Source organism: Tamandua tetradactyla, chromosome 5 (assembly GCF_023851605.1).
Source record: "Tamandua tetradactyla isolate mTamTet1 chromosome 5, mTamTet1.pri, whole genome shotgun sequence".
Lineage (NCBI taxonomy): Eukaryota > Metazoa > Chordata > Mammalia > Pilosa > Myrmecophagidae > Tamandua > Tamandua tetradactyla.
Window position 1 is genome coordinate 164,275,118 of NC_135331.1, and position 23,877 is coordinate 164,298,994.

Consider the following 23,877-nt stretch of genomic DNA (forward strand, 5'->3'; position numbering starts at 1 on the left):
TGCATTTGTGTCCAAATGTTTCACAGTTGACAAGACCAAAGGCGTCCTGAACCAGACAGTAAATAGTTCTTCACTGAAACAATGACTTGATGTTTTTGGATATTCCCCCCAAATCTTGAAGTGAAAGTTATTTTCCAAAATGAGGTAACAAAAAGAAGCAACGAAGAGTAAAGCTTTTCCAATGAAAAGATATTGCTGTTAGAAATGTATTGTAAGCGCCTCAAAAGTACAGGTATAATTTATACTATTTCAATGAAGTGTGTGTACATATACATGTGTGTGTCCCCTTACCAGTATAACCATTTGACAATTGGAGGAAGTGGGGCTAGGGGGAGCAGTATGCCATACAAAAGTATCCACATACTGCATCTGAAATCTCCTTAAGAATCAGGATTATGGATTTAAGTTGGAAGTGCTATCTCACATGCCCCCACATTAAAAAAAAAAAAAAAAAAAACATGAAAGGGAAATCACACTGTAGATCTCCAGGGAATGGATATGGACACAGGACAGGCTAGAAATTTAGGAAAGAACAAAAATTCTTTAAAAGAATACAAATTTGCCATTCTTGTGCAACAACCATGGTTAATCTTTATGAACTATTATGATCTAAGTGTAGGAATTGCAAGATAGAGCATAACAGTGTGTCTGACACAGGTTGCCAGCGCAAAGAGCATGACTGTTTTTCATTTACAGGCCTGATGGTCAGAGTCAGTAGCCTAGTAAACTCAAGTAGAAGAGCACCCAGAATTATATGCAGGAACACTAAAGAACAAAATAAACAAAAATAAAAATAAAAACAGTAGAGGCTCAGGGTTCCTAATATCTGATCAGGAAACACCATAAGAAAACACAGCATTGTAGGCAGATTAGGTACTAACCACAAATCATAGGATAAAAAGCTAGGAAAAGGCAAGCATTTTAGAATTTTATTTTAAATTAAATTAAAAGGGTAAAAAATAAGAAATGAGAAAAAAAAAAAAGAAAAAACAACAGCACAAGGTAGCAGATTCAAGTGGAACAACCAATGAATCAGGAGGTAGAGGCCTGAATTCTAACACTAGTTCTGCAATTTGGTACTAAAAGAGCTTTAGTAATTAAGCATCTAAAAATTAAGAGACCGAACTAAATTATCCTAAGGTTCTATAGTTGATTTTTTAAAGATGTCAAATACAAAATTAACACCCAACTAATTTCTTCTCACTCTCCTCTAGCAAGTTTTCTGTTCTCTTCTTCTCCAAACCCACCATCATCTAGAAAGTGACACTCATGAAATAAAAATGAATTAAACTCCCTCATATTTATGATCAACTGATTTCTGACAACACTGCCAAGTTCACCCAACTGGGACAGAGCATTATTTTCAACAAAATGGTGCTGGGAGAATTGGATATCTGTAGCCAAAAGAATGAAAGAGGCTCCCTATCTCACGTTATACAAAACTCAAAATGGATTAATGACCTAAATATAAAAGCTAGAACTGTAAAACTCCTAGAAAGTGTAGGGAAGTATCTTCAAGATTTTGTGGTAGGAGATAGTTTCTTAGACCTTACATCCAAAGCACAAGCAAGAAAAGAAATGATAGATTAATGATCTCCTGAAAATTGAACACTTCCATTCTTCAAAGGACTGTCAAGAGAGTGAAAAAGCAGTCTCCCCAGTGGGAGAAAATATTTGAAAACCACATACCCAATAAGGGTTTACTATCCAGGATATATAAAAAGATCATACAACTCAATGATAAAAAGAAAACAAATAATCCAAAAAAAAAAAAAAAAAAGGCAAAAGACATGCATAGACATTTTTCCAAAGAGAAAAGATGCTCAACATCAACAGTTTTAGGGAAATGCAAATCAGAATTACAATGAAATATCATTACACATCTACTAAAATGGTCACTATTAAAAAAAAAAACAAACAGAAGGTTTGGAAAGGATGTGGAGAAACAGGAATACTTATTCGTTACTGGTGGGAATGTAGAATGGTACAGCTGTTGTGGAAGACAGTTCAGCAGTTCCTCAGGGAACTAAGTTTTGAACTGCCATATTATTCTGCTATCCTGCTACTAGGTATACACTCAGAAGAACTGAAAGGAGGGATGTGAACAGACATCTGCACACCAATGTTCACAGCAGCATTATTCACAATTGCCAAAAGATGTAAACAACTCAGGTGTCTATCAACTGATGAATGGATAAACAAAATGTGGTATATATATTTGATGGAATATTATGCAACTGTTAAGAAAAAGGAAGTTATGAGGCATGTGACTACATGGACGAACCACGAGGACGCTATATTGCATGAAATAAATCAGACACAAAAGGACAAATATTGTATGACCTCACTAATATGAACTAAATATAAGTAGCAAATTTATGGTGTTAATATCCATAATACAGTTCCAGAAGATAGAATAAGGGTAGAGAAGCAGGAGCTGCTGCTTAATTTGTACAGAATATGTAATAAAGTTGATGGTAAATGTTTGGAAATGGATACGGGTAACAGTAGCATATTATAGTGAGTGTAACTAACAGTGATGATATGTGCAATTGTGGCTGGAAAGGAAAGTTTAGGGTCATGTATGGCATTAGAAGGAAAGACAAAATATGAAACATGGGGCTGTATAACATAGTGAACCCTCTTGAAGGTGAAAATGTCCTAGAATTGATTGTGGTGATGAACGCACTTTACAGGGATTGTATGGTATGAGAACTTATTTCAACAAAATTGTTTTAAAAATGAATTGAATTAATTACTGCTGCTGTTCTAAAAGAACAGATAAAATTTCAATGAATTTTCTTTCCTGGCCTAAAACAAGCAACTGTTGAACTTAGTTATTACAAATAAAAACACAGGTGTATCAAGTAAAACTCATTACACCCACATTAGAAAAGAAATGATCATTCTGTGTATTTGTTGACAATTGTGTTGCTGGTTAGAGGGCAGATCATTACATCAGGACATTTTTTCCCCCAAGGTTTTGATTTCATTGTGATAGTAAAGGAATCTAACAAGTAAATTTAAAATGACAATATTTTAAAAAGTAGATTATCAAAAACACCTAGGAAAACTATAATAGGGTAGTCATTTGAATATTAAGCTTAAAGCTTTTAACTGACAAAATTATTTTTTAAATGTTCCTTTAAATATTACAAAGTACTCTTAAACATGACAAAAAATACACCATTTATGGCATGGAGAAAATGAACTAGAACAATAAAAGTTATTAGGAATCTCCCAGCTAAAATATCTGTAATATGAGTTTAAAATTTAAAAGTTTACTTAACTAACTCTGGAAAGATAAACAAGAAAATGTTAATAGTGGTTGCCTCTGGAAAGGGGAATTGTATTAAGGTTTGGTGGCTAGGAGTTGAGAGAGAGATTTCAAAGAATTCCTTTATATACTTTTGTATTATGTAACTATGTAAATATATTGTCTATTAGAAAATTTTAAAAAATTCTTTAACTAAGAACAATCCATCAAAAAAACTGATAACTGGACTTCATCAAAATTAAAACTCTTCTGCTTCGAAAGGAAATGAAAAGACAAGTCTTAGGGAGAAAATATTTGCAAATTATGTATCTGCTAAAGGACTTATATTCAGAACATAAACAACTCTCAAAACTCAGTAATATAAAGACAAAGACAATCCATTAAAAAATGAGAAAAAGATTTGAATGGACATTTCAAATATATTAGAAAAATGGTTGATAATAAGCACATGAAAACACACCCAGCATCATGTCATTAGGGGAAGGCAAATTAAAACCATCAAGAGATATAGATATACTATTCAACCACCGGGATGGTTATATAATAAAGATAAACAATATACATTAGTGAGGATACAGAGAAATTGGAACCATCACACATTGCTGGTAGGATGATAAAATGAGGTATAACCATTTTGAAAATTTCAGCACCTTCTTAAAAACTTAAACATAAACATACCATTTGATCATTTGGTCATTCCACTCAAAGGAGTTCACCAAAGAGAAATGAAAATATGTCTACACAAAACCTGTATGTGAGTTTTCATAGTAGCATTATTCATACAAGTGAAAAACTAGAAGCAATCAATTGGTGGATGGATACGCAAAATGTGGTGTGTCCACCCAATGCAGTATTATTCATTAACAAAAAGGAATGAACAACTGATACACGCTACACCATGGATGAAACTAAAAATTATGCTAAGCAGAAAACAAAAAGCATCTGCAAATAACTACACATTATATGATTCCACTGGAACTATCCAGAAAAAGCAAATAAGACAGACGAAAAGGAAGCTGTCTATGATTGGTGGTGGAAGCAGAGATTAACGGCAAATAAGCAAAAGTTAACTTTTTGAGGTTACAGAAACATTCTAAAACTATATTGTGGTAGTAGTTGCACTTGTCTATAAAATCACTGACCTATCAAAAATATATTTACCTGAAATTCATATTGAAAGCTAAAATTACATAGCAGTAAAGATGAATTAGGATTCTAAGATAGTATTAGAAACAATTTAATTTTCATTATTCAACGATTTAATGATCATAAATCTTATGTTTCAAGATAATAATGACAAATAATAAATTCAAGAATTGGAACGCTCAGCAGACAGACATTTATGCTCGCAGTAGAAATATAATGACTAAGAAAGACATCATCAGAAATCCTGACTAAGTAGTTGAGTAGAGTATAGTGAAAACAAATGATATAGGAAGGCTTTAAAAATATGTATCTCATATTGGCTCAATAAAACATTAACTTCTTAAATCAATAAATTCTGTTTAATAAACTTCAATAATTTTGAGTACTGGTAAATGGTCTTTTTTATTAATCCCATCTGGTACTGGTTCTGGTAGTATTTTTAAGATACCCCTCCTCTCCTCCTCTTCATGACATTTTAAAAGCGCTAGATATACCCAGAATACCAGTCCAGGCAAGCATCTTGACTGAGGAAAAGAATGACACAGAAAGAATGACAATTTTTGAGCTCTACATTCTCTGTTTAGTCCCATTCTTGTTTTTTTATTCTACTTATTAAGTAAATCATTTCCTTACTCTACATGCTTCTTAACTGAGTGATGTAGTTACAAGTCATATAAGTAATACTGCAGTTCCTTCAATTTAGAATATGTTGAAAAGAAAGGCAGCATTATCTACTGATATTGATGCATTTATAAATGTCTTATGTCTTTCTATAAAGGATTGAAAGCAGTAATTTAAAAATTTTTCTATGTATAATAAACATAAGTCTAGGAGTATTTATTAACAAATACAGTAATATGCCACTGAAAATGTTCCCTGTAGTTTAGTGACCAGTAATAGATCTAGGATTATAAGCCACTCAATAATGAGGTGATGATTAAATTATGGTGTGTCAATATGAACTACACATTATTTTAAAAAGTAGCTTCCAAGAATTTCTAATGACTAGAAGCATAACATGCATACACACCAAGAGTGGTATCTATGAGTTAAGAGATTATAAGCGTTTTTCTTTTATTGCTTTCTGAATATATATATATAAATGTTCCTTATATTGCAATCGAGATAAAAGTTAGAATTCACCCATTTCTGTGGTTCCTCTTTGCCTACAGGAAAAAAATTTTAATCAAAGAAATAAAATGAGAACCATACAATAAGACAATTTCTTGATCAGAGTAGTGAAATTTCAAAGCTTGAGAGGATCAATGTTGAGTTAAAAAGAACTAATCAAATAGAAGGTAGCAGAAAATTCAAAGAAAATACTTATCCATTATTCAGTATTTAAAACATTCAAGTATCAACCAAAGGGATGTTGTTTTTACCATCTCTTATTTCTTTACAATTAAGAAACACAATGTGAGATTAAAAATAACAATTACCAGTACTGAATTCATAAACAGAAGGCTCAGGCCACCAGAGCTGTGATAAGAGGGTATTTTAAAAACAGTGTATCTGGGGCCTGTCATGGTGGCTCAGCAGGCAGAGTTCTCGACTGCTGTGCCAGAGACCGGGGTTCAATTCCCGGTGCCTGTCAGTGTAAAAAAAAAAAAAAAAACAGTGTACCTTATTTTACCAAAGAGAATTGATTCCTTATTTTTTTAATGCTAATAATTTATAAAACATTAAGCATGTCTGTTTCAAAAGATTTTCCTCTACAAGATAATCAAAATATCTTCCTAAAGTAATATAGGAGAATGTTATTAATAAATGCAGGATGCTTATGTTAACTCAGTAACAAATGGTTTAAAGCAAGAAATTAAATGTTTTTTTCTGTTGCTTATTATATTACCTTCAGGAGCAACTGCAGAAGGACAGACTTCTTTCAGGAGATCTCCTAGTGTATGTAACTGACCATCTGCAGCCACAGGACGAAACAGCTTCTGAATGAAAGGTCGTTCAGTTGTTGTCTTTTTGAAAAGATAAAAAATAATTTAAGCAATTAAGTTTTTGTTGCTGCTAATTACAAATTAATAAACAGCACTACAATTTATGACCTTTATGATCTTGCATCATTTTTTTAATCTGTAAATTCAGGACATTCCATATTTCTTAAAATTGTTGTGAGAACAAATGAGGGACTGTACCAAGCATAGAGTGAGTTTTAAATAAATGCTAAAGACAATAAAAAATTTTTTTTCCTCCATCCTCTTGCAAATATTACTTTATTCTAAGATGGTAAATTTTTATTTTAAGCTTTCTGGAGTTAAAAAGAAAATCACAAAAACCCACAATAAGAGACTAATGTTTTATATTTAATAGGAATATGATTTCAAATATCTAGCCATCAGGTAGTTTGGTTGATTGGTTGTTGTTTTTTAAATCACTGAGGTATACCGCTACTCCTTAGACATAGCTGCTACATATTTGGTTAAAAAAAAACCGTCTTTAAGTGCTGACATAAAGTTAAAACATAATAAAGCACAGACATGCAAGCATGTAAACTACCTTCCCCAGCACTACAACACGTATTCAGTGGGTATATAATAAATGTCAGTGTTATCCCATTCACAAATTGAGTTTCTGGAGACAAATACGAAGGAAAAGCAACTTTAGAAAATAACTGAAATCTTGCTAATTAATATGCATTGAATATAACTCATTAATTTCAATAATTGAATTCTTCAGGTTAAATTTTCAAAAAGGATGACATCCTTCAATTAAAACAATTTGCACTCTTGTTTAATACAACATGAAACCAAGAACAGTATTATACACTGAAGTGACTGCTTATGTTCAGATAATAAGGGTTAGAGGAGTTCAAAGAAGAAAGAAAGGAATAGGAAATGTAATAATAATAATTTAAAATAGCCACCATCCACTTAGGGCTTTCTGTCTTCTAGGCAATGGAGAGGGTTTTAAAACATTTTAGCAAAGGAAATGACGTGATGAAAGAGTCTTTTCCTGAAGGTTAATGGAAAGCAGCACTGTGTATGATGATTTGGCTGAGAGGCAACAAACATCAAGATGGCTGATGAGAGGCTGAATAATGCAAGCCTATGTGATGAATACCAGGACTGGATCAGTAGAAAAGGAGGCAGGACTCTACCCTCAATTTAAAGAAAAAAAGTTAAAATGTGCCTTTCATAATATCCTGTCTGAAAATAACTAAGGTTTTCACCGAAAGGCAAGGAAATTTTTTGAGAACATGGAGGTGGCTAAGCTATAATAAAATTACCAAAAGTAATATGCTAAACAGTATTAGTAAATCCTAAAAAACAAAAATTATCCTCTATATCCACTCCTGAAAAAACGGTCTACTGTTTCTCTGTACCTCTTCCTCCCTCCCTCCCAAATCTGCATGGTCATTTTAGGTAAATAACTTCCACAATCTTTTATAATGGTATTTTAACTTAAGGGGAAGAAAGTCCCAGGATTATTAATATATTATACCTATATTCTGTAGAACAGTAACCAAGAAAATGTTCATCAAAGTAAAGTGCTGTTTCTCATATAATGGAAATTTTATTTTAAAAGATAAAGACTGCAAACACTTAAATAAAAGTTATGATGAACACTTTTAGTTTAACACTTATTATACAGTGTCTTTAAAATTTTAATATTCTTGTTCTTAAAAGTTTAGTATGTTAAAAAAATAGCAATTAAGTGACTGAATAAGTCAAAACAAGGATTATGGAAATACTCAATTTTGGAGTTCTTAAAACAAAAGCCCTCCACAGACAGATCATGTATTCAAGTACTGTCAGAGGTTCTTAAGGGTAAGGGGAATGGAGAAAGATTCATGCAGATTTCTCAAAGCAGGTCAACAGAACTCATTAACCTATGACAGAGTTCAGGAGAAAATGGAATTATACCAAGATGTATTTAAAAGCTATTTTTCTTCAGAATACATCAAGGATTAAAGATATATAAAAATCTCCATGAACATGAAATCAGTAAACTTTGGTTTAGTATGTATGAAACCAGACAGTCCTACCAATATCCATGGTAGTATGAACCTAAGCCTGACAGACAAGAAAGCCACTATACCCAGGAATGTAGCACAATACTTAGTTGATCTAGCAATATAATTGTCAATAAGCAAACTATTTCAGTGACTTCCAAGAAACAGTATTACACTCTCATGAGAAATAATAGGACTTGGTAAAGTCATCTTTAAAACTGTTCTTGTTATTTTTACAAATATGTTAGTCATTTCTTAAATACATCAAATGGGAAACAAATTTGGGGTGCTACTGGATGGCTGCTCCTCATCCCTTCTCTACTCATGAACCTTGAGTGATGCATAATAACTTTCTCCTGTAGCAGGAAAGTTATGCTGTTGACTTACCTTGGAGATATACTGACAAAAATGGAAGCACCACATTTGTAAAAATTTCAAACTAAATTTGTAAAATTTCAGCGAGTTCTACAATTTTCTTCAATAGCTCAAGAGTAAAGAAATTCTTATATATGTTCCGTACTGCAGCTTTAGTGTGAACTGCAGGCTAATCATGATATTTATCAAATTTATTACCTAGGATATAAAATACAGAGAAAAGGTCTATTTCCATTATAGCCTTAAAACAAGAATTGCCGATTTACTACAGTAAGTTAAAAATCAGAAACTTCAGGGACTTTAAGTGTAACAGGCACAACCATATCACTAAGATCAAATTTGGGATGTACAGGCTATGCAAGGTACATATTACAACAGAAAGAATTGGTTCCAAATTCTGGTTCTGTCACTTATGATGTGACCATGGGAAAAACAGCAAGCTTCCCTGAACCTCAGTTTCCTCAACTGGAAAACAGGAACAATTATATATATGTGTCCACACAAATGTACACGGTAATGCCACAGTGAAGAATGCTTTGGATAATAAAAGGCATAGCACAATCCTGACATGCAGTAAATGGTAACCCTAAAACAAATGTACCACTCTCCATCACTCTTGTTTTAGAACACTGCAATGGATATTTTAACTTAATACATTCCAATTTAGTAGCTTCTAGGTTCTATTTCCTTTAAGTTTTGACCTATTTTCTCTAAATTCAAAACAAATTTAGAACTTGAGACCATAAGCACAATCTATAAAAAGAAACTTAACTACATCAACATCAAAATCTTTTTCTCTGCAAAAGATCCTGTGAAGATGAATAGACACTGGAGAAAAATTTGAAAACCAAATGTCCAACAAAGGACTTGAATCTAGAATATTTAAATTAAACACTAAAATATTTAAAGAACTCTCAAACTTAACAATAAACAAGCAATTCAAACAGAAAATGGGCAAAAGACACGAACAGACATATCACAAAGAAGATGTACTATAGGGCAAATAAGCACATGAAAAGATGTTCTATATATCATTAGCCATTATGGAAATGCAAATTAAAACCATGATGTGATATCACACTACATACCTACCAGAATATCTAACATAAAAAATCCTGATAGCATCAAATACTGGTGAGTATGTGGAAAAACTAGACCAGTCATAAAATGGTATAGTCACTTTGGAAGAGTGCAGCAATTTCTTACAAAACATGAGTTTATGTATGACCAACTATTGTACTCTTGAGTATTTACCCCAGAGAAATGAAAACTTATGTTCACAAAAACAACTTTTCATAAATATTCACAGCAGCTTTATTCATAATAGCCAAAACCTAGAAATAATGCAATTGTCCTTCAACAGGTGATTGGTTAAACATCCATACCATGGAACACCACTCAGCAAGGAAAGTGAACAAACTACTGATACATGCAACAACTTGGATGAATCTCATGGGAATTGTATTGAGTATTGAAAAAAAACACTCTCAAAAGGTTACATACTGTATGATTCCATTTATATAACAGTAGTGTGAGATGACAAAAGTGTAGAAATGGAGAACAAACTGGTCGTTATCAGAGGTAAAGGATGGGGAAAGTGAGGGAACTGACTATGGCTATGTAAGGGTGGAGAGGCATCTAAACTACCCTGTACACTGACAAATTTAATGGTCACAAGAATGCACATACATGATTAAAAGAAAACTGCACAGAATACACACATGCATACACAGAGTGTATGTAAAACGAATGAAATTTGAGTAAGGTCAGTTGATAGTATCAACGTTAACTACTTAGTTGTGATACTGTATTAAGATGTTACCACAGGGCAAGGGAAACCTGGGCAGATTATACGGTATGTATTTATATTATTTCTTACAACTACATGTGCATCTACAAGTATCTCCAAATAAAAAGTAAAAAAACAAAAAACAAAAAATACCCAACTATAATGTTGAGTCTTGCTAAGTGTACACTCTAAGGACCAGCAGCATCTTTGGTATTACCTGGGAACTTATCATAAATGTAAATTCTTGGGCTCCACTTCAGAATTTGCATAAAACAAGATCTCCTGGTGGTGCACATTTACATTAAAGTTTGGGAAGCACTGATTTAGAGCACCAATTTTCACCACAACACAACTGACATAAGATTACCATCAAACCAGTGACTCAATTTGGCAATGATTCTCAACCCTAAGGTAAGTGAAGAAAGGCAGGGGACTAAGGACTCAGGTAGGAAGGAAAAAACCTCTCAGGTGATTCTGATTATGTGTCCTTCCACCCTGGCTGAAAAAAATAGCACATAGTGAATTAAGGCTTAAAACAAAATGAATGGTCACAACATTTGAGACCTTTAAAAGACAGAGAATATATACTGTAACAGAATAAAAGTAATTATTATTTTTAAATCTTAGGGGGAAAAATGCACCAGTATTAAAGTCATTTAGCAAATAACAGCACTCAATTCGTGTAAGTAGTGAAACCACTCTAGAATCTTATACCATTGATATCTCATACTTCATGGTCACAAATATATTAAAACTGACCCTTCATACTTTAAATAATTTATATTATGGCACAGTGATAAGAACTGAAGCTTAAAGTGAGAAGATCTAGGAAGAGTCCCAGATTTGATACATGATTATAGTTGTATTCAGTGCTAAGGTTCAAATTCCAGAGGTATCAGTTAACACCTGTGTGACCATAATCAAGTACTTTAACCTCTATACATCTTAGTTGTCTCATTTGTAAAATGAGGATTATTAATAGTATATAACTCATAGGATTACTGTGAAGATTGAACATGTTAATTATTTAGAACAATGCTGGGCACACAGCAGTGCTGTTACTGTTACGTGACTTGCACTTGGTAAAAATTTACTGAATACCAAAACTATTTTATATTGAGTTGTAATACAAAGAATGATTAATAAGAAGATATATTAATCTTTTAATCACCCTGCTGCTAAGTTAGCATTAGTGCTTATTTTGGATGTTATGGTCATATATATTGTATCAATATATACTATGAATACGAATTTTTGGTTTTATTAAAAATGACAATTTACAGCTACAAATATAATTAATATAGCTCACTGACCATGGACCCAAAGACAAAAAAGAGGAGGAGGAATCTTATCAAATAGTAAAAGAAAATTCTATTCACTCAGAGTAATAAGTTGTGAAAGAGGAAACCATAAAAATTCAGAAGGGATGAAACTTATAAAGATGTCTAGTGGAAGCACAATGCATTGGGTTGTGAAAGTTACGAATGACCTTAAAATTAAAAGGAAGGGGGTTGGGTAAGAAGAGGGAGTTTCTTTTCGACACACAAGGCAGAGCCTGACTATGAGAAGCAGCCCAGTTTATTAAAACAGAGCTGAAACAGAATTATCCTAGCAGTAGCACCCAGGTTCAGGATCTCCAACTAATGACCTGAATCAATAGAATGAATCCGTAATTTCAGGGAGCCTTAGATGGGCTCCTTGGTTGGACTGAAAAAAAAATTGAATTGGTTCTTTGTATATGTTGTATGTTTCCAAGACCAGAAACAAGTCTGATATCATCCAGCTATTCTGTGTATATGCTTTGATATTACATTTTTTGAAATTAGGATGATTTTATTTATTTATAAGTGAAACTGATTTGGTCTATAAGGGCTGCTCAAGTATATTACTGGATTTCACTTGTTAGATCCGTAGATGTTTGAAGTAGGTGTGTGAAAAAATTCAATTACAGTAAACGGTAACTGGAATTTGGAATAGCTATATATTGTTTAATCAAGAACATATTTAGATTTTGTTTAGCTATGTAAGTAGTACCACATGTTTTAGAAAAGGTGTGAATTATTGAAATATCAAGAAGTGAAAAAATTGCTCTAATTTTCAGACAAAAATTACTATTTATAATCAGTACAAATGGAACTGAAAGGTTTAAGAACAACTAGGTTTCACAATTTAGAACTCTCATAAAACATAAGTAAATATATAAGTATGTCTTCCATGCACAAAAGCTACCTTCCAATATTAAGAACCCCACCAATAATTAATTACTAATATCACCAAAATCAATGTATTTTCACTTGACACACAACTTTAAAATAAATGAATTAAATTTACTAGTTTTGAAAAGCTTTACATAATATTATAAGCTTCAATTATTACCAAAGTGGTGACAATGATGAATACCAATAAAACTTTTCCTATAGATTCCTAGTACAAAGCCACAACATAATACGTAACTTCACAAAGAAGAGAATCATATGGTTGCTGATATTCCATTAAAGTGGTGACTGGTAGAACAAAGACATAAAGATAATTTATATGCAATGCAGAATACTGTATTTATTTGCTGCTTAATTTAAAAAAAGATTTGAGATTACTTATGATAAAAGCATAAACAACAACAAAAACAATTTAACACATACATAGCTTGGACAGAATTATCAGATCCAGGATGTCTGATTGAGGGATAAATTATGTCAGTAATCCTCATTCATCAAGCATTTACTCGGCACTTACCAGAGTGCTGCACTTTGCTAGTGGACACAAAGATGAATAAGGCACACATGGACATATAAATAATTGCAATATAGAGTTAAATGATAACAGAAATATGTACAAAATGCTATGAGAAAATTACAAAGCCTGAACACAAAATTTAACTCCAGATTTCTTGGAGCTACAGCATTCAGCCAATCAATCAATTAACCAATAGTTACATAATTTCAGTTCTTAGGAGTGGTGGTTACAAAGTAAAATATGCTAAGTGTGGTAGAATGTAAAATACTAAAACAGCAGGGAGTTTCAAAAGAGGATGAAAACAAAGGAGAGGAAAAGAAGTTTTCCAAGTTTTTGGATTAAGATAGAAAAGATGTTTTAAACTACAGAAAGAGATAAGGCCATTTCTGGCAGAGTGCAACACTTGTCCTTCCCTTTCATCTGCCCCCTCTCCCTTAAAGCATTCAGGGGACAGCTAGAATATAAGGCTATGTGCGAGAAATTAGTAGATAAGTGGAGAAAGGTGGCTAAAGACCATAGCATATGAAGTTCGGAATGCTAAATGTAGTGGAATTAACAAAGGTTTGGTTGGGATCCCAACCTAGTTACCTAGAGCAAATTACATGAATCTTTGGGAGTTTGTTTCTGAATCTGAAAAACAGGGATAATACATATCTTTGAAAGGTTGCCAAGATAATTAAACGAGATCCATAAAGCACCCAATGCAACAAGTGCCTGATAATGGATAGTTCTTTTCATTCCTAATTTTTTTTATTTGTTAAATATAGAACCAAAAAAAGGTAACAGGATATTTAGTCTTTATAGAAACATTATCGAGGGAATAAAAAGTATTTAGTATTCAACCATCAGGGTCCTTTGAAGCCTTGTTCATCGGAATAAATATTATGTGGCAGAGAGAGAAAACAGGGGTTTACATAGGATATGCTGCCAGACTTTACAAACAATGATATGACATGTGCTTTAAATAGTCAAGTGCATATTTGGCCAAAGACATACCCATGGTTGTCAAATACTGCACTACATGTTTATTTTAAAAGACGCCTACTATTATTAAAATTAGTTTAAGAATATATCTTATTAACTAAAAACAGACCATTTAAAAATGAATACATTCAGGGCGGGCCGCGGTGGCTCAGCGGGCAAAGTGCTTGCCTGCTATGCCGGAGGACCTCGGTTCGATTCCCGGCCCCAGCCCATGTAACAAAAACGGAGAAACAGAATACAATAAAACAAGAAAATGTTTAAAGATGTTTCCCTTTCTTCCTTCCTTCCTTCCTTCTCTCTGTCTTTCCTTTAAAAAAAAAAAAAAAAAAAAGAATACATTCAGATGTTTACAGAAAATAAGTTATTTTGGTGGTAGGGGATGGGAAGGGAGGGAGGGGAGAACGTAAAAGTCATTGCCAAATAAATCAGATTTATTGTGAAACAGGAGACTTGAAAATAAGCGCTTTCTTGTAATCATGTTACAAGTGTCTGAAGTTCACTCTTAATATTCCTGACAATACTAAAAACTAATAATTAACATTTCAAAAGCTGTCATTATTATGGTCAGGGACACTTAATCCTCAAAGCACTAGTGCCTTAATTGAGACTATGATTAAATGAAAGTACTCATTAGAATCATATTCACACATCTGTTTTGAAGTTTATGCTGTATCTTCTTTAGACAATGACAAATATATCACAAACGGTTAAAACACATTTTCTTCAAACACAGCAATAATTGGTGTCTTCAAATCCTCATTGAATACAATGTGTTACAGGGAAGTATTATATTTCTCTAGGTCACATAAAATTGGGATCACTTTAACACTGCATTTGAACCAATTTATAAAACAAGTTAGATTATTTTTATATTTTTATGTGAAATTATTGGTAAAGTAGCCAAAGGACAAGCTTTATATAAAAGTGCTAGGATTGATGTGTTTAGTAATATTCATTCAAATTCTTCTACAATCACTCCAGAAAGATTTAAAAAAATCATACCAAGGAAACCACAGTTTAAATTTTATTATCTATAGGAGTGCTTCAGTTTGCTGCCTGCCGGAATGCAATATACCAGAAACGGAATGGCTCTTAAAAGGGGGAATTTAATAATCTGCTAGTTTACAGGCTGAGAAAATGCCCCAATTAAAACAAGTCTATAGAAATGTCTAATCAAAGGCATCCAGGGAAAGATACTCTGGTTCAAGAAGGCCAATGAAGTTCAGGGTTTCTCTTGCAAGTGAGAAGGCACATGGCAAACGTACTCAGGGTTTCTCTCTCTGGAAGGGCACATGGTGAAAACGTCATCGTTTGTTAGCTTTCTCTTCTGGCTTCCTGTTTCATGAAGCTCCCCAGGAGGTGTTTTCCTTCATCTCCAAAGGTTGCTGGCTAGTTGACTCTCTGCTTCTTGTGGCTATGTCATTCTTCTCTGTTCTCTCTGAATCTCTCTCACTCCAAAATGTTTCCTCTTTTATAGGATTCCAGTAAACTAATCAAGACCCACCCAACCCAGCTTAACAACCACTCCGGATTGAATTACATCTCCAGGGAGAAGACCTAATTATATTTTCAAACATACAGTACTGAATAGGGATTAGGAAAAATGGCTGCCTTTACAAAATGGGATTAAGATTAAAACATGTTTTTTTTTTTAATTTTTTATTAACTAAAAAAATACTACAAGAAAGAAACACAAACATTCTTAATATATGCTCATTCCACTCTACATATATAATCAGTAATTCACAATATCATCACACTGTTGCATATTCATCATCATGATCATTTCTTAGAACATTTGTATCAATTCAGAAAACAAAATAAAGACGAGAAAAATAAAACAAAAACAGAAAAAAAAATTTTACATACCATAACCCTTACCCCTTCCTTTCATTGATCACTAGCATTTCAAACTAAATTTATTTTAACCTTTGTTCCCCTTATTATTTAATTTTATTCCATATATTCTACTCATCTGTTGACAAGGTAGATAAAAGGAGCATCAGACACAAGGTTTTCACAATCACACAGTCACATTGTGAAAGCTATATCATTATACAATCATCATCATGAAACATGGCTACTGGAACACAGCTCTACATTTTCAGGCAGTTCCCTCCAGCCTCTCCATTACATCTTGAATAAAAAGGTGGTATCTACTTAATGCATAAGAATAACCTCCAGGATAACCTCTCCACTCTGGAATCTCTCAGCCATTGACACTTTGTCTCATTTCACTCTTCCCCCTTTTGGTCGAGGTTTTCTCAAATCCCTTGATGCTGAGTTTCAGCTCATTCTAGGGTTTCTGTCCCACGTTGCCAGGAAGGTCTACACCCCTGGGAGTCATGTCCCACGCAGAGAGGGGGAGGGTGGTGAGTAAAACATGGTTTTTGTAAGGTATATACGTCCTTCTAAACCAGCACAAGGAGCTTTAAAATACTTGGCTCATTTTACCAAAAGTTTCAAAAGTTAGCCTAAGAATAAAGTAATTAACGAACTATTTTTTTTCCGGAAGAACTGAAGGGATCTTTTACACAGGGTATTCTTCTATCGCTATGGTGTATTTAGAAAATAAATCATTTTAATTTGTACAAATAAAGAAACCAAGGTAACAAGAAGAAATGTCTGAGTAAAAGAGTTTATTGTGGCCTCAGAAATAAAATCCTATTTTCCTAATGCCCAATCAGGAGCCTTATCCATGAGACAAGTGATTCTAAACTTGGGCTAGGAATTAGTGAAGCTCTACAAAAGACCATCACCCATTCCTACTCTACCAAGAAACAGCCTATGAGTTTTACAGTAAGCACTAAAGTTTATGACAAATGTCTAATTTTGTTTCTGACACAATTTTTAAAAATTTATCACACTGTAGCATCATCAAATTAGATTTCATATAAATTTTTGTAATTTTTCAGAAGTAGCAAATAGAAGCAAATACTCTCTGATCCAGGAATTTTGAAAAACATAATATTTGACTGCTTTGATGAATATATTAAAAAATCCATGTAAGAACTGAATATAAAACTCTTAGAATAAACTATAGGATTCATGTATTTGATTAGGTAATGAAGACATGACACCCCCAAAGCACAAGCAATCAACCAAAGAAAAAATAAGCAAACTGGACTTCATTAAAATGAAAAACTTTTGTGCTTTGTTCAAAGGACCCCATCAAGAAAATGAACACAACCCCAGAGAATGGGAGAAAATATTTACAAATCATGAATCTGATAAAAGACTAGTATTCAAAATACATAAAGAATTCTTACAATTCAATAGTAGAGACAAATAATCTTATTAAAAATAAGCAAAGGATATGAATAGACAGTTCTGCTAGGAAGGTATGTAAATGGTTAGTAAGCACAGAAAAGATGCTTAGTGTCATTAGTCATTAGGGAAATGCAGATCACAATCACAATGTGATATCTCTTCACACCCACTAGGATGGTTATAATAAAAAAGACAGACAATAACAAAAGCTGTCAAGGATGGAGAGAAACTGGAACTCTCATGCATCACTGGTGGAACTGTAAAATGGTGCACCACTGGAAAATAGACTGGCAGTTCCTAAAAAGGTTAAACATACTATATGACCTAGCAATTCCACACTTAAGAATATACCTAAGAGAACTGAACACTTATGTCCACAAAAAAAAAAAAATCCTGTAAATGAATGTTCACAGTAAAACTACTCACAATAGGTAAAGAGTAGAAATAAATGTCCATCAACTGTTGGGTGGATAAACAATACACGGTATATCCATGCAATGGAATATCCTTTAGTCATAAAAAAGAATGAAGTACTGATACATGCTACAAGGCTTAACCTTGAAAATAAGATAGTAAGTGAAAGAAGGCAGATACAAAGGTCATACATTATATGATTCCATTCATATGAAATGTCCAAAACAGGTATATCCATAAAGACAGAAAGTAAGTTAGTGGTTGCCAGGGGTTGGAGGGAGGAAGGATTAGAGCTGTTCTTATTTTTTAATGTAAAAAGATTTCATATGGATGCTGTGGAGTTCATCTGGGGACCAGCTTCATCAGTGTTTGATTTATAACTATTCATCATACTGATTATGTTCTTTTTATAACTGAGTTTTCCAAAAACATTCATTTTATTTCAAAAAAAAAAATTTTAAGAGCTACAAAGTAAAAAGGAACAGAGAAATAATCCTGCCCTCATCAATTCAGAAAAATCAAGATTTCCTAAAAAAAAAAACAAATTATGTGACATCATGGCAACTCTAAGTAATCTTGGGCAATCAAATAATCTGCCTTACTGTTTAACAAAACTCATTGATTTTTAAAAAGGAAGCACATAAGTTTTGAAATTACAAAATGCTATTAAAAAACGGCTTGCTAAAATATATATATAGCTTAATAATAAGGGATAATATGAAACAAGTAATCTACATTACTAAGTATAGTGTCTGGTTCACAAAAAAGTGTTGTCCATACTAGATTCATCACATCTACTGTTGCTGAGCTTCCTTAGAAACCTCCCCATCTGTGAGGGAAGTCAAGGAACTCTTCAACTCCCTACTTCAGTCTTTATGAGTTTGGACCCTTCCAAAATCACACATTGAGGAGAGGCTCTGCAGGAAGAGGGAACTCTTCCTCTCACAAATTCTTAAGTTAGAATCTGGAAGGATAAAAGAATAATGCTGTAAATGCAGAACTGATACCATACTTCAATTTCAGTATTACTTACATGTGTTATCCTAGGAAGGAGGCTATCATTTATATTATAGGTTCCTTCCTACCTCCGTAAAACTGACTCTTGAATTTTTGGAACAGAACAGAATATATAAATAGAGACTCTGTCTACAGAATTTAAAGTAGGTTGATGTATCCCCAAAGTATCTATTTCAAGATAATAATCCAAAACGTTCAAGTAAGTCAAAACACGTATGTCTTTTCTATAATGGGAGCGTCAAAACAGTATAAACATTTTGCTATTTAGTACTCTAAGGTAGTAATGTTTAAAAAGGGTTCTAAGAGGATCCTATACAAAGATTAATCTAAGTCTTGTGTAATAAGACAGCTATCCATCTGAGAAATGGAAAAGAGACTGTGGTGAGGGGTTCAACAAAAAACATTCTGCTTCAAAAAATTCATTCACTAGAAAAAGAGGATACATTATGGCAAAAGCTATTATCATTGCACTTATTTTTAAGCCCTTTTAGAAACCAGGTCTTAAAAGATGTAACACTTGGCCTCATGAATAATTATATGGCAAATCACAGAAATAAGTAAAAAAAAGTATAGCATTTTGACTTAAAATATGGTACTTTACTCAAATAATTTAATTTATTATTCCAAAAGCAGCATTATTTCTCAGAATTAATTACAATTAAAAGAAGTCTTCCTCATTACACAGAATATTCATTACATTAATATTTAATGTGATCATTAACTGTTAAAACATTCCAAAGTAATGAAACTATATAAGACAGGGTTTAGAAAGGCATGGAAATCAAAATTATCAAAAGCTTTAAGATGATAATGTGATTGGGGGAAAAACAAATGTGTTAATTCTATTCCATTAAGCGTCGCTCAAGCAAAGTAAAAACCAGAGTTCAAGCACTTTGATGTGCTGTTCCTTTTGAAAGCTACTCTACCCTGTTTTATATGAAGCATCTATAGCTAAAATGAACACCTAGTGAAGAGTATGGATGCTGCATTACATAAGCAGATGTCAGAACTGTCCCAAACTGGTTCTAAGTTACTTTAAACATTTATGCAGAGTCAGAAATTAGTTATGGTTTACTTCTTAAAAGTAACAGATAATTATGCTCATCATGATGAAAAGGATTTGAAACATAAGCTAATAGAGGTATTTTTCCTTTGGCCAAGGTCTACTTTTAAAAGTAAACCTCAAAACTTTAATTAAAATAGGAAATGCTTTACTATGTAGTAAAAAGCACTTCAGATTTAGTAGGCAGAGAAGAGGAGCCCAGCGAGGGAGGAAAGGTGTGAAAGAAAGATGAAGAAAAATAAAAAGGAGGGAGTAATAGAACAGGGAGAAAGGAAAGATCAAAAGGGTAGAAGGACTAACTGAAATATATTACTTCTTTTAAACTTTAAACAAGAGAAATGAATTATTTCCTTTTGTATACATGAAATAACGTCTATTCCCCTAACTGTGCATGGAAAATCTAGACAAATCTAATATTAAGACTAAGGACAAAAGCAGGCAAAGGTGGCACAGTGGCAGAGTTCTTGAGTGCCTGCCCATGAAAAAAAAAAAAAAGTTATAATATTCCAGGACCATGTGCACCCCCCCCCCAAAAAAGGTACTTTGTTTAATTTCTGGGTCTTTAGCTTTGATATTCTATTTCTTAATAAATATCAATTTTCTACATTTCAAATTTAAAGTTTCATGCAAATCAACTCAACCACAGTGAGTAAAATACAACTCACCAGTGAATGCAGTACTCATAAATCTTCAGCTTATCAACTCATATAATTTCAAAACTCTTAGAACTTTAATTAATTTACGTTGTGTACATAATCATGTCACTACATATGTAATGAAGACAGGTGACTTTCATGAAAATATCACACCCAAGGAGGCATAAGGTCTATTCAAATATCATTTGCAACTGTGGATCCAATGCTGTTGAATTATAATCAGAATCATTTCATTAAGAGACCTCTTCCCCATCCTTTACTTCCTCTAAACTGAAGCAGGACTGATCTCCCCTTAAATCAACAGCCTCTTCTGAAGCAAAACTTCTGAGATACATTCTGTTCAAAAAGGGGTTTATTCTGTGAAATGCACCTAAGACACTGAAGTCAGGTAACACAATTCGGAATTCATATTAGACCATAGTTATTAAATGAGATTAACATTGTAATACATTAAAATCAATTTGCAAAAGAAACAATTTGCTTAAAGACTTGAGGGATTTCAAGTATGTATATATAACAATATCTGCACCTATATGTGGTGTCATGATCAATGTATATATCAATATATTTACATATATATCTGCATTTATAATATATTTTTAGCACTTCTATTACTGTAAACAATCTACAGAGACCAGGTAGCAAAAAAAGTATAAAATCTCACAAAACCTTGAAAATTAAAAGCAAAAACAGGATTGACCCAACAACTGAGTATGATGCCCTGATATGAAATGTCAAGCAAAATCGTCTAGGCTCAGGTCAGAAATGAAGAATATTATATTAGTCTTCGTATTTTCATGTGGATTTCTCCTTCTAATATTTCTGAATGATCCTAAGTTACCTACTTGCAATTATTAGCAAGCTGTTACTTAAAAAGTATGAGTAATTAGACCAAAAGCAACTCTCATATTTACCCCAAAGAAGGAACCACTAATAAGAATCAAAGCCAACTAATTCTGTTCTTAAGAAACAGGTGTTGTGTGTTCTGGTATGTTATATGAAAATCATTTATGAGAAGAACAGAAAAAAAAATCAGAAGGTAGTTTTCACTACTGGAACAGATATGTGATCAAGCAGATTTTCTTATACCTTGAAACTGTCAATAGTCTGAATGATGAAGCTAAACAGGATCATTTCTAATACTGGTATTCTCCCTGATGGAAACAAAAGGTAAAGAAATAAGTGACAGTGGCATTAAAAAAGTCGACTTGGGTCTTGGATATCTTTTTGAATAATAAACATTCTTAGGACAACTATATAGACTTTATTAGACCAGCAGTAAATTGGGAAAATAAAGTCTAACTCACTTATACAAAAATGGGAGGACTCTAAGCCAAAACCCAAAGCAGCAATAGGAATGGCTGACAGTCCAAAGGTGTAGGTTTTCTCTGGCACGTATTAACAGACCTGACAATTTCTCATAGAAACTCAAAACATTAGCTGTTATCTGAGGTGCTTAAAAAATAATAATCAGGTAGCTAATTTTAATTTTAAAATATTTTCTTATGATTTTACACTAAGAATTTATTTTGTGAAAAAAAATTGAATAATTAGCTGTGGACTCATTTTACCCAACAGTTATAACTTTTTAAGCTACTTCAAATTTAACAACTAAGCTTTTATCAAATTTCAAAACTGAACAACTGGAGTCTCACCTATTTTTAATGTATTTACTTATATTCTCAAAGATGTATTAAGAATAGGTAAAGGATCAAAAGGCAAGAATGAGAAAGAAAATGAGGACCAAATAAACTCATGAATAACAGTAAGCTTAATGTGTACTTGTTATAGTATCATACTAAGCATCTTGTTATAAACAAGAATTTCTTTTGTGGGGGCTAACAAATCCATTTGTAGTGAAATAACAACTAAAATCTTTTTATCATAATCTAAGTGCCTCTCTTTTAAAATCAAGTATTTACTATTCTGGCTTCTAAAACTATCTCATAGCACCGTATGCATAAACATGAGAAGTAACATTCTACCCCTAAATTTGAGAGTTCACGTTTTCAAGTGATCACTAAAAATTCCTTAACTAGTAATTAGAAAAAGACTAGACTGTAAATAGTAAGAGGGAAAACTCAATTTCAGCATTCTGTTTCAATCTCTTCACCCCAAAGGGAAGATGTTTTACTTTCTACCCATTCATTTTCTCTATTAAAAGAAAAATGATGGAACACAGAGAACGAGAGAATTGGAAGAAGGAGAGAAGCTTCATGTGTGTCAGACTGCCTTAGACTGAATACTAGTTTTCTCCACTTGCTACAACTCAGTGACCCTGGGGCCCGTTTATCTTTATTTCAATGACCTCATCTATAGAATGAGGCAAAGGATTAAAATGAGGATTAAATAAATCGATTCATGTAAAATATTTAAAATAGTACATGACACTCAATGAAATACTCAACAAAAGTTAGCTATTACTGTTATTGTTATTCATTCATTAGCTTGCTTTAATAACAAGCAATATTTAAAAATTAATCTTGAAAATATTAAACAAAATAATGACCTGGCTTAATACAATAATTAGTAATGAGAAGATGCTGATTTCATTTTAATAACTCTAGTGGTGTGGGATAACATATCAACTTGACATATATTAGTTTCTCCCGCTATAAATTAGGGACTTCTGTCCTCAGATTACAATTGTTATTTTGAAATTCATGAATAAAGAAATAAAAATATCTAATATAATTTGTTTCATCTGCTTTAAAAACAAAACAGCAAGTCATATATATCAAAGAGTTCACATTCCTACACATGAAAACAGTTTCAAAACATACCCAGCAAATCATCTTATAATTAACAATTGCTTTCATTTTTCAGAAATCCACATAGGAAGCAATGTAAATCTTAAAAAAATCTCAGAGAATAGTAAACAGCCTATTTAGCAAGAGCAATCAAACCTCGTTGTGTTGGGCTGCCCCCTACAGGCCTCAGTGTACCTTTTCTTTTAAAAGGTCACTAGGGAAAATTTCAAGTAAATTAGTTTTTTTCTCTCTCATTCATTCATTCATTATGGTAGGGAACAGTCTCTAAGCACCATTTATAAAAACACAGAGAATTCAATTCTTGCCTTTGAGGAATGCATAGGTTATTGCTTACAAAGATGCTAAGGAGACTGACAGAATCATCGTGAAATATTGCAAAATGGCTTATGAAATGTCTATACTACATCACAATACTGGTATG

General features: G+C 32.8%; 1 protein-coding gene across 12 annotated transcripts in view; it reads right to left on the reverse strand.

The window, feature by feature from the left end:
- The window catches only part of ATG5 (autophagy related 5), a 336,061-nt gene that overhangs the window by 127,629 nt on the left and 184,555 nt on the right, over positions 1-23,877 (reverse strand). For all 12 annotated transcript variants that reach the window (XM_077162536.1, XM_077162541.1, XM_077162533.1 and 9 more), the window contains exon 7: positions 6,273-6,390. In XM_077162536.1, coding sequence (XP_077018651.1) covers positions 6,273-6,390 — 118 coding nt within the window. The remainder of the gene's footprint in view (positions 1-6,272; positions 6,391-23,877) is intronic.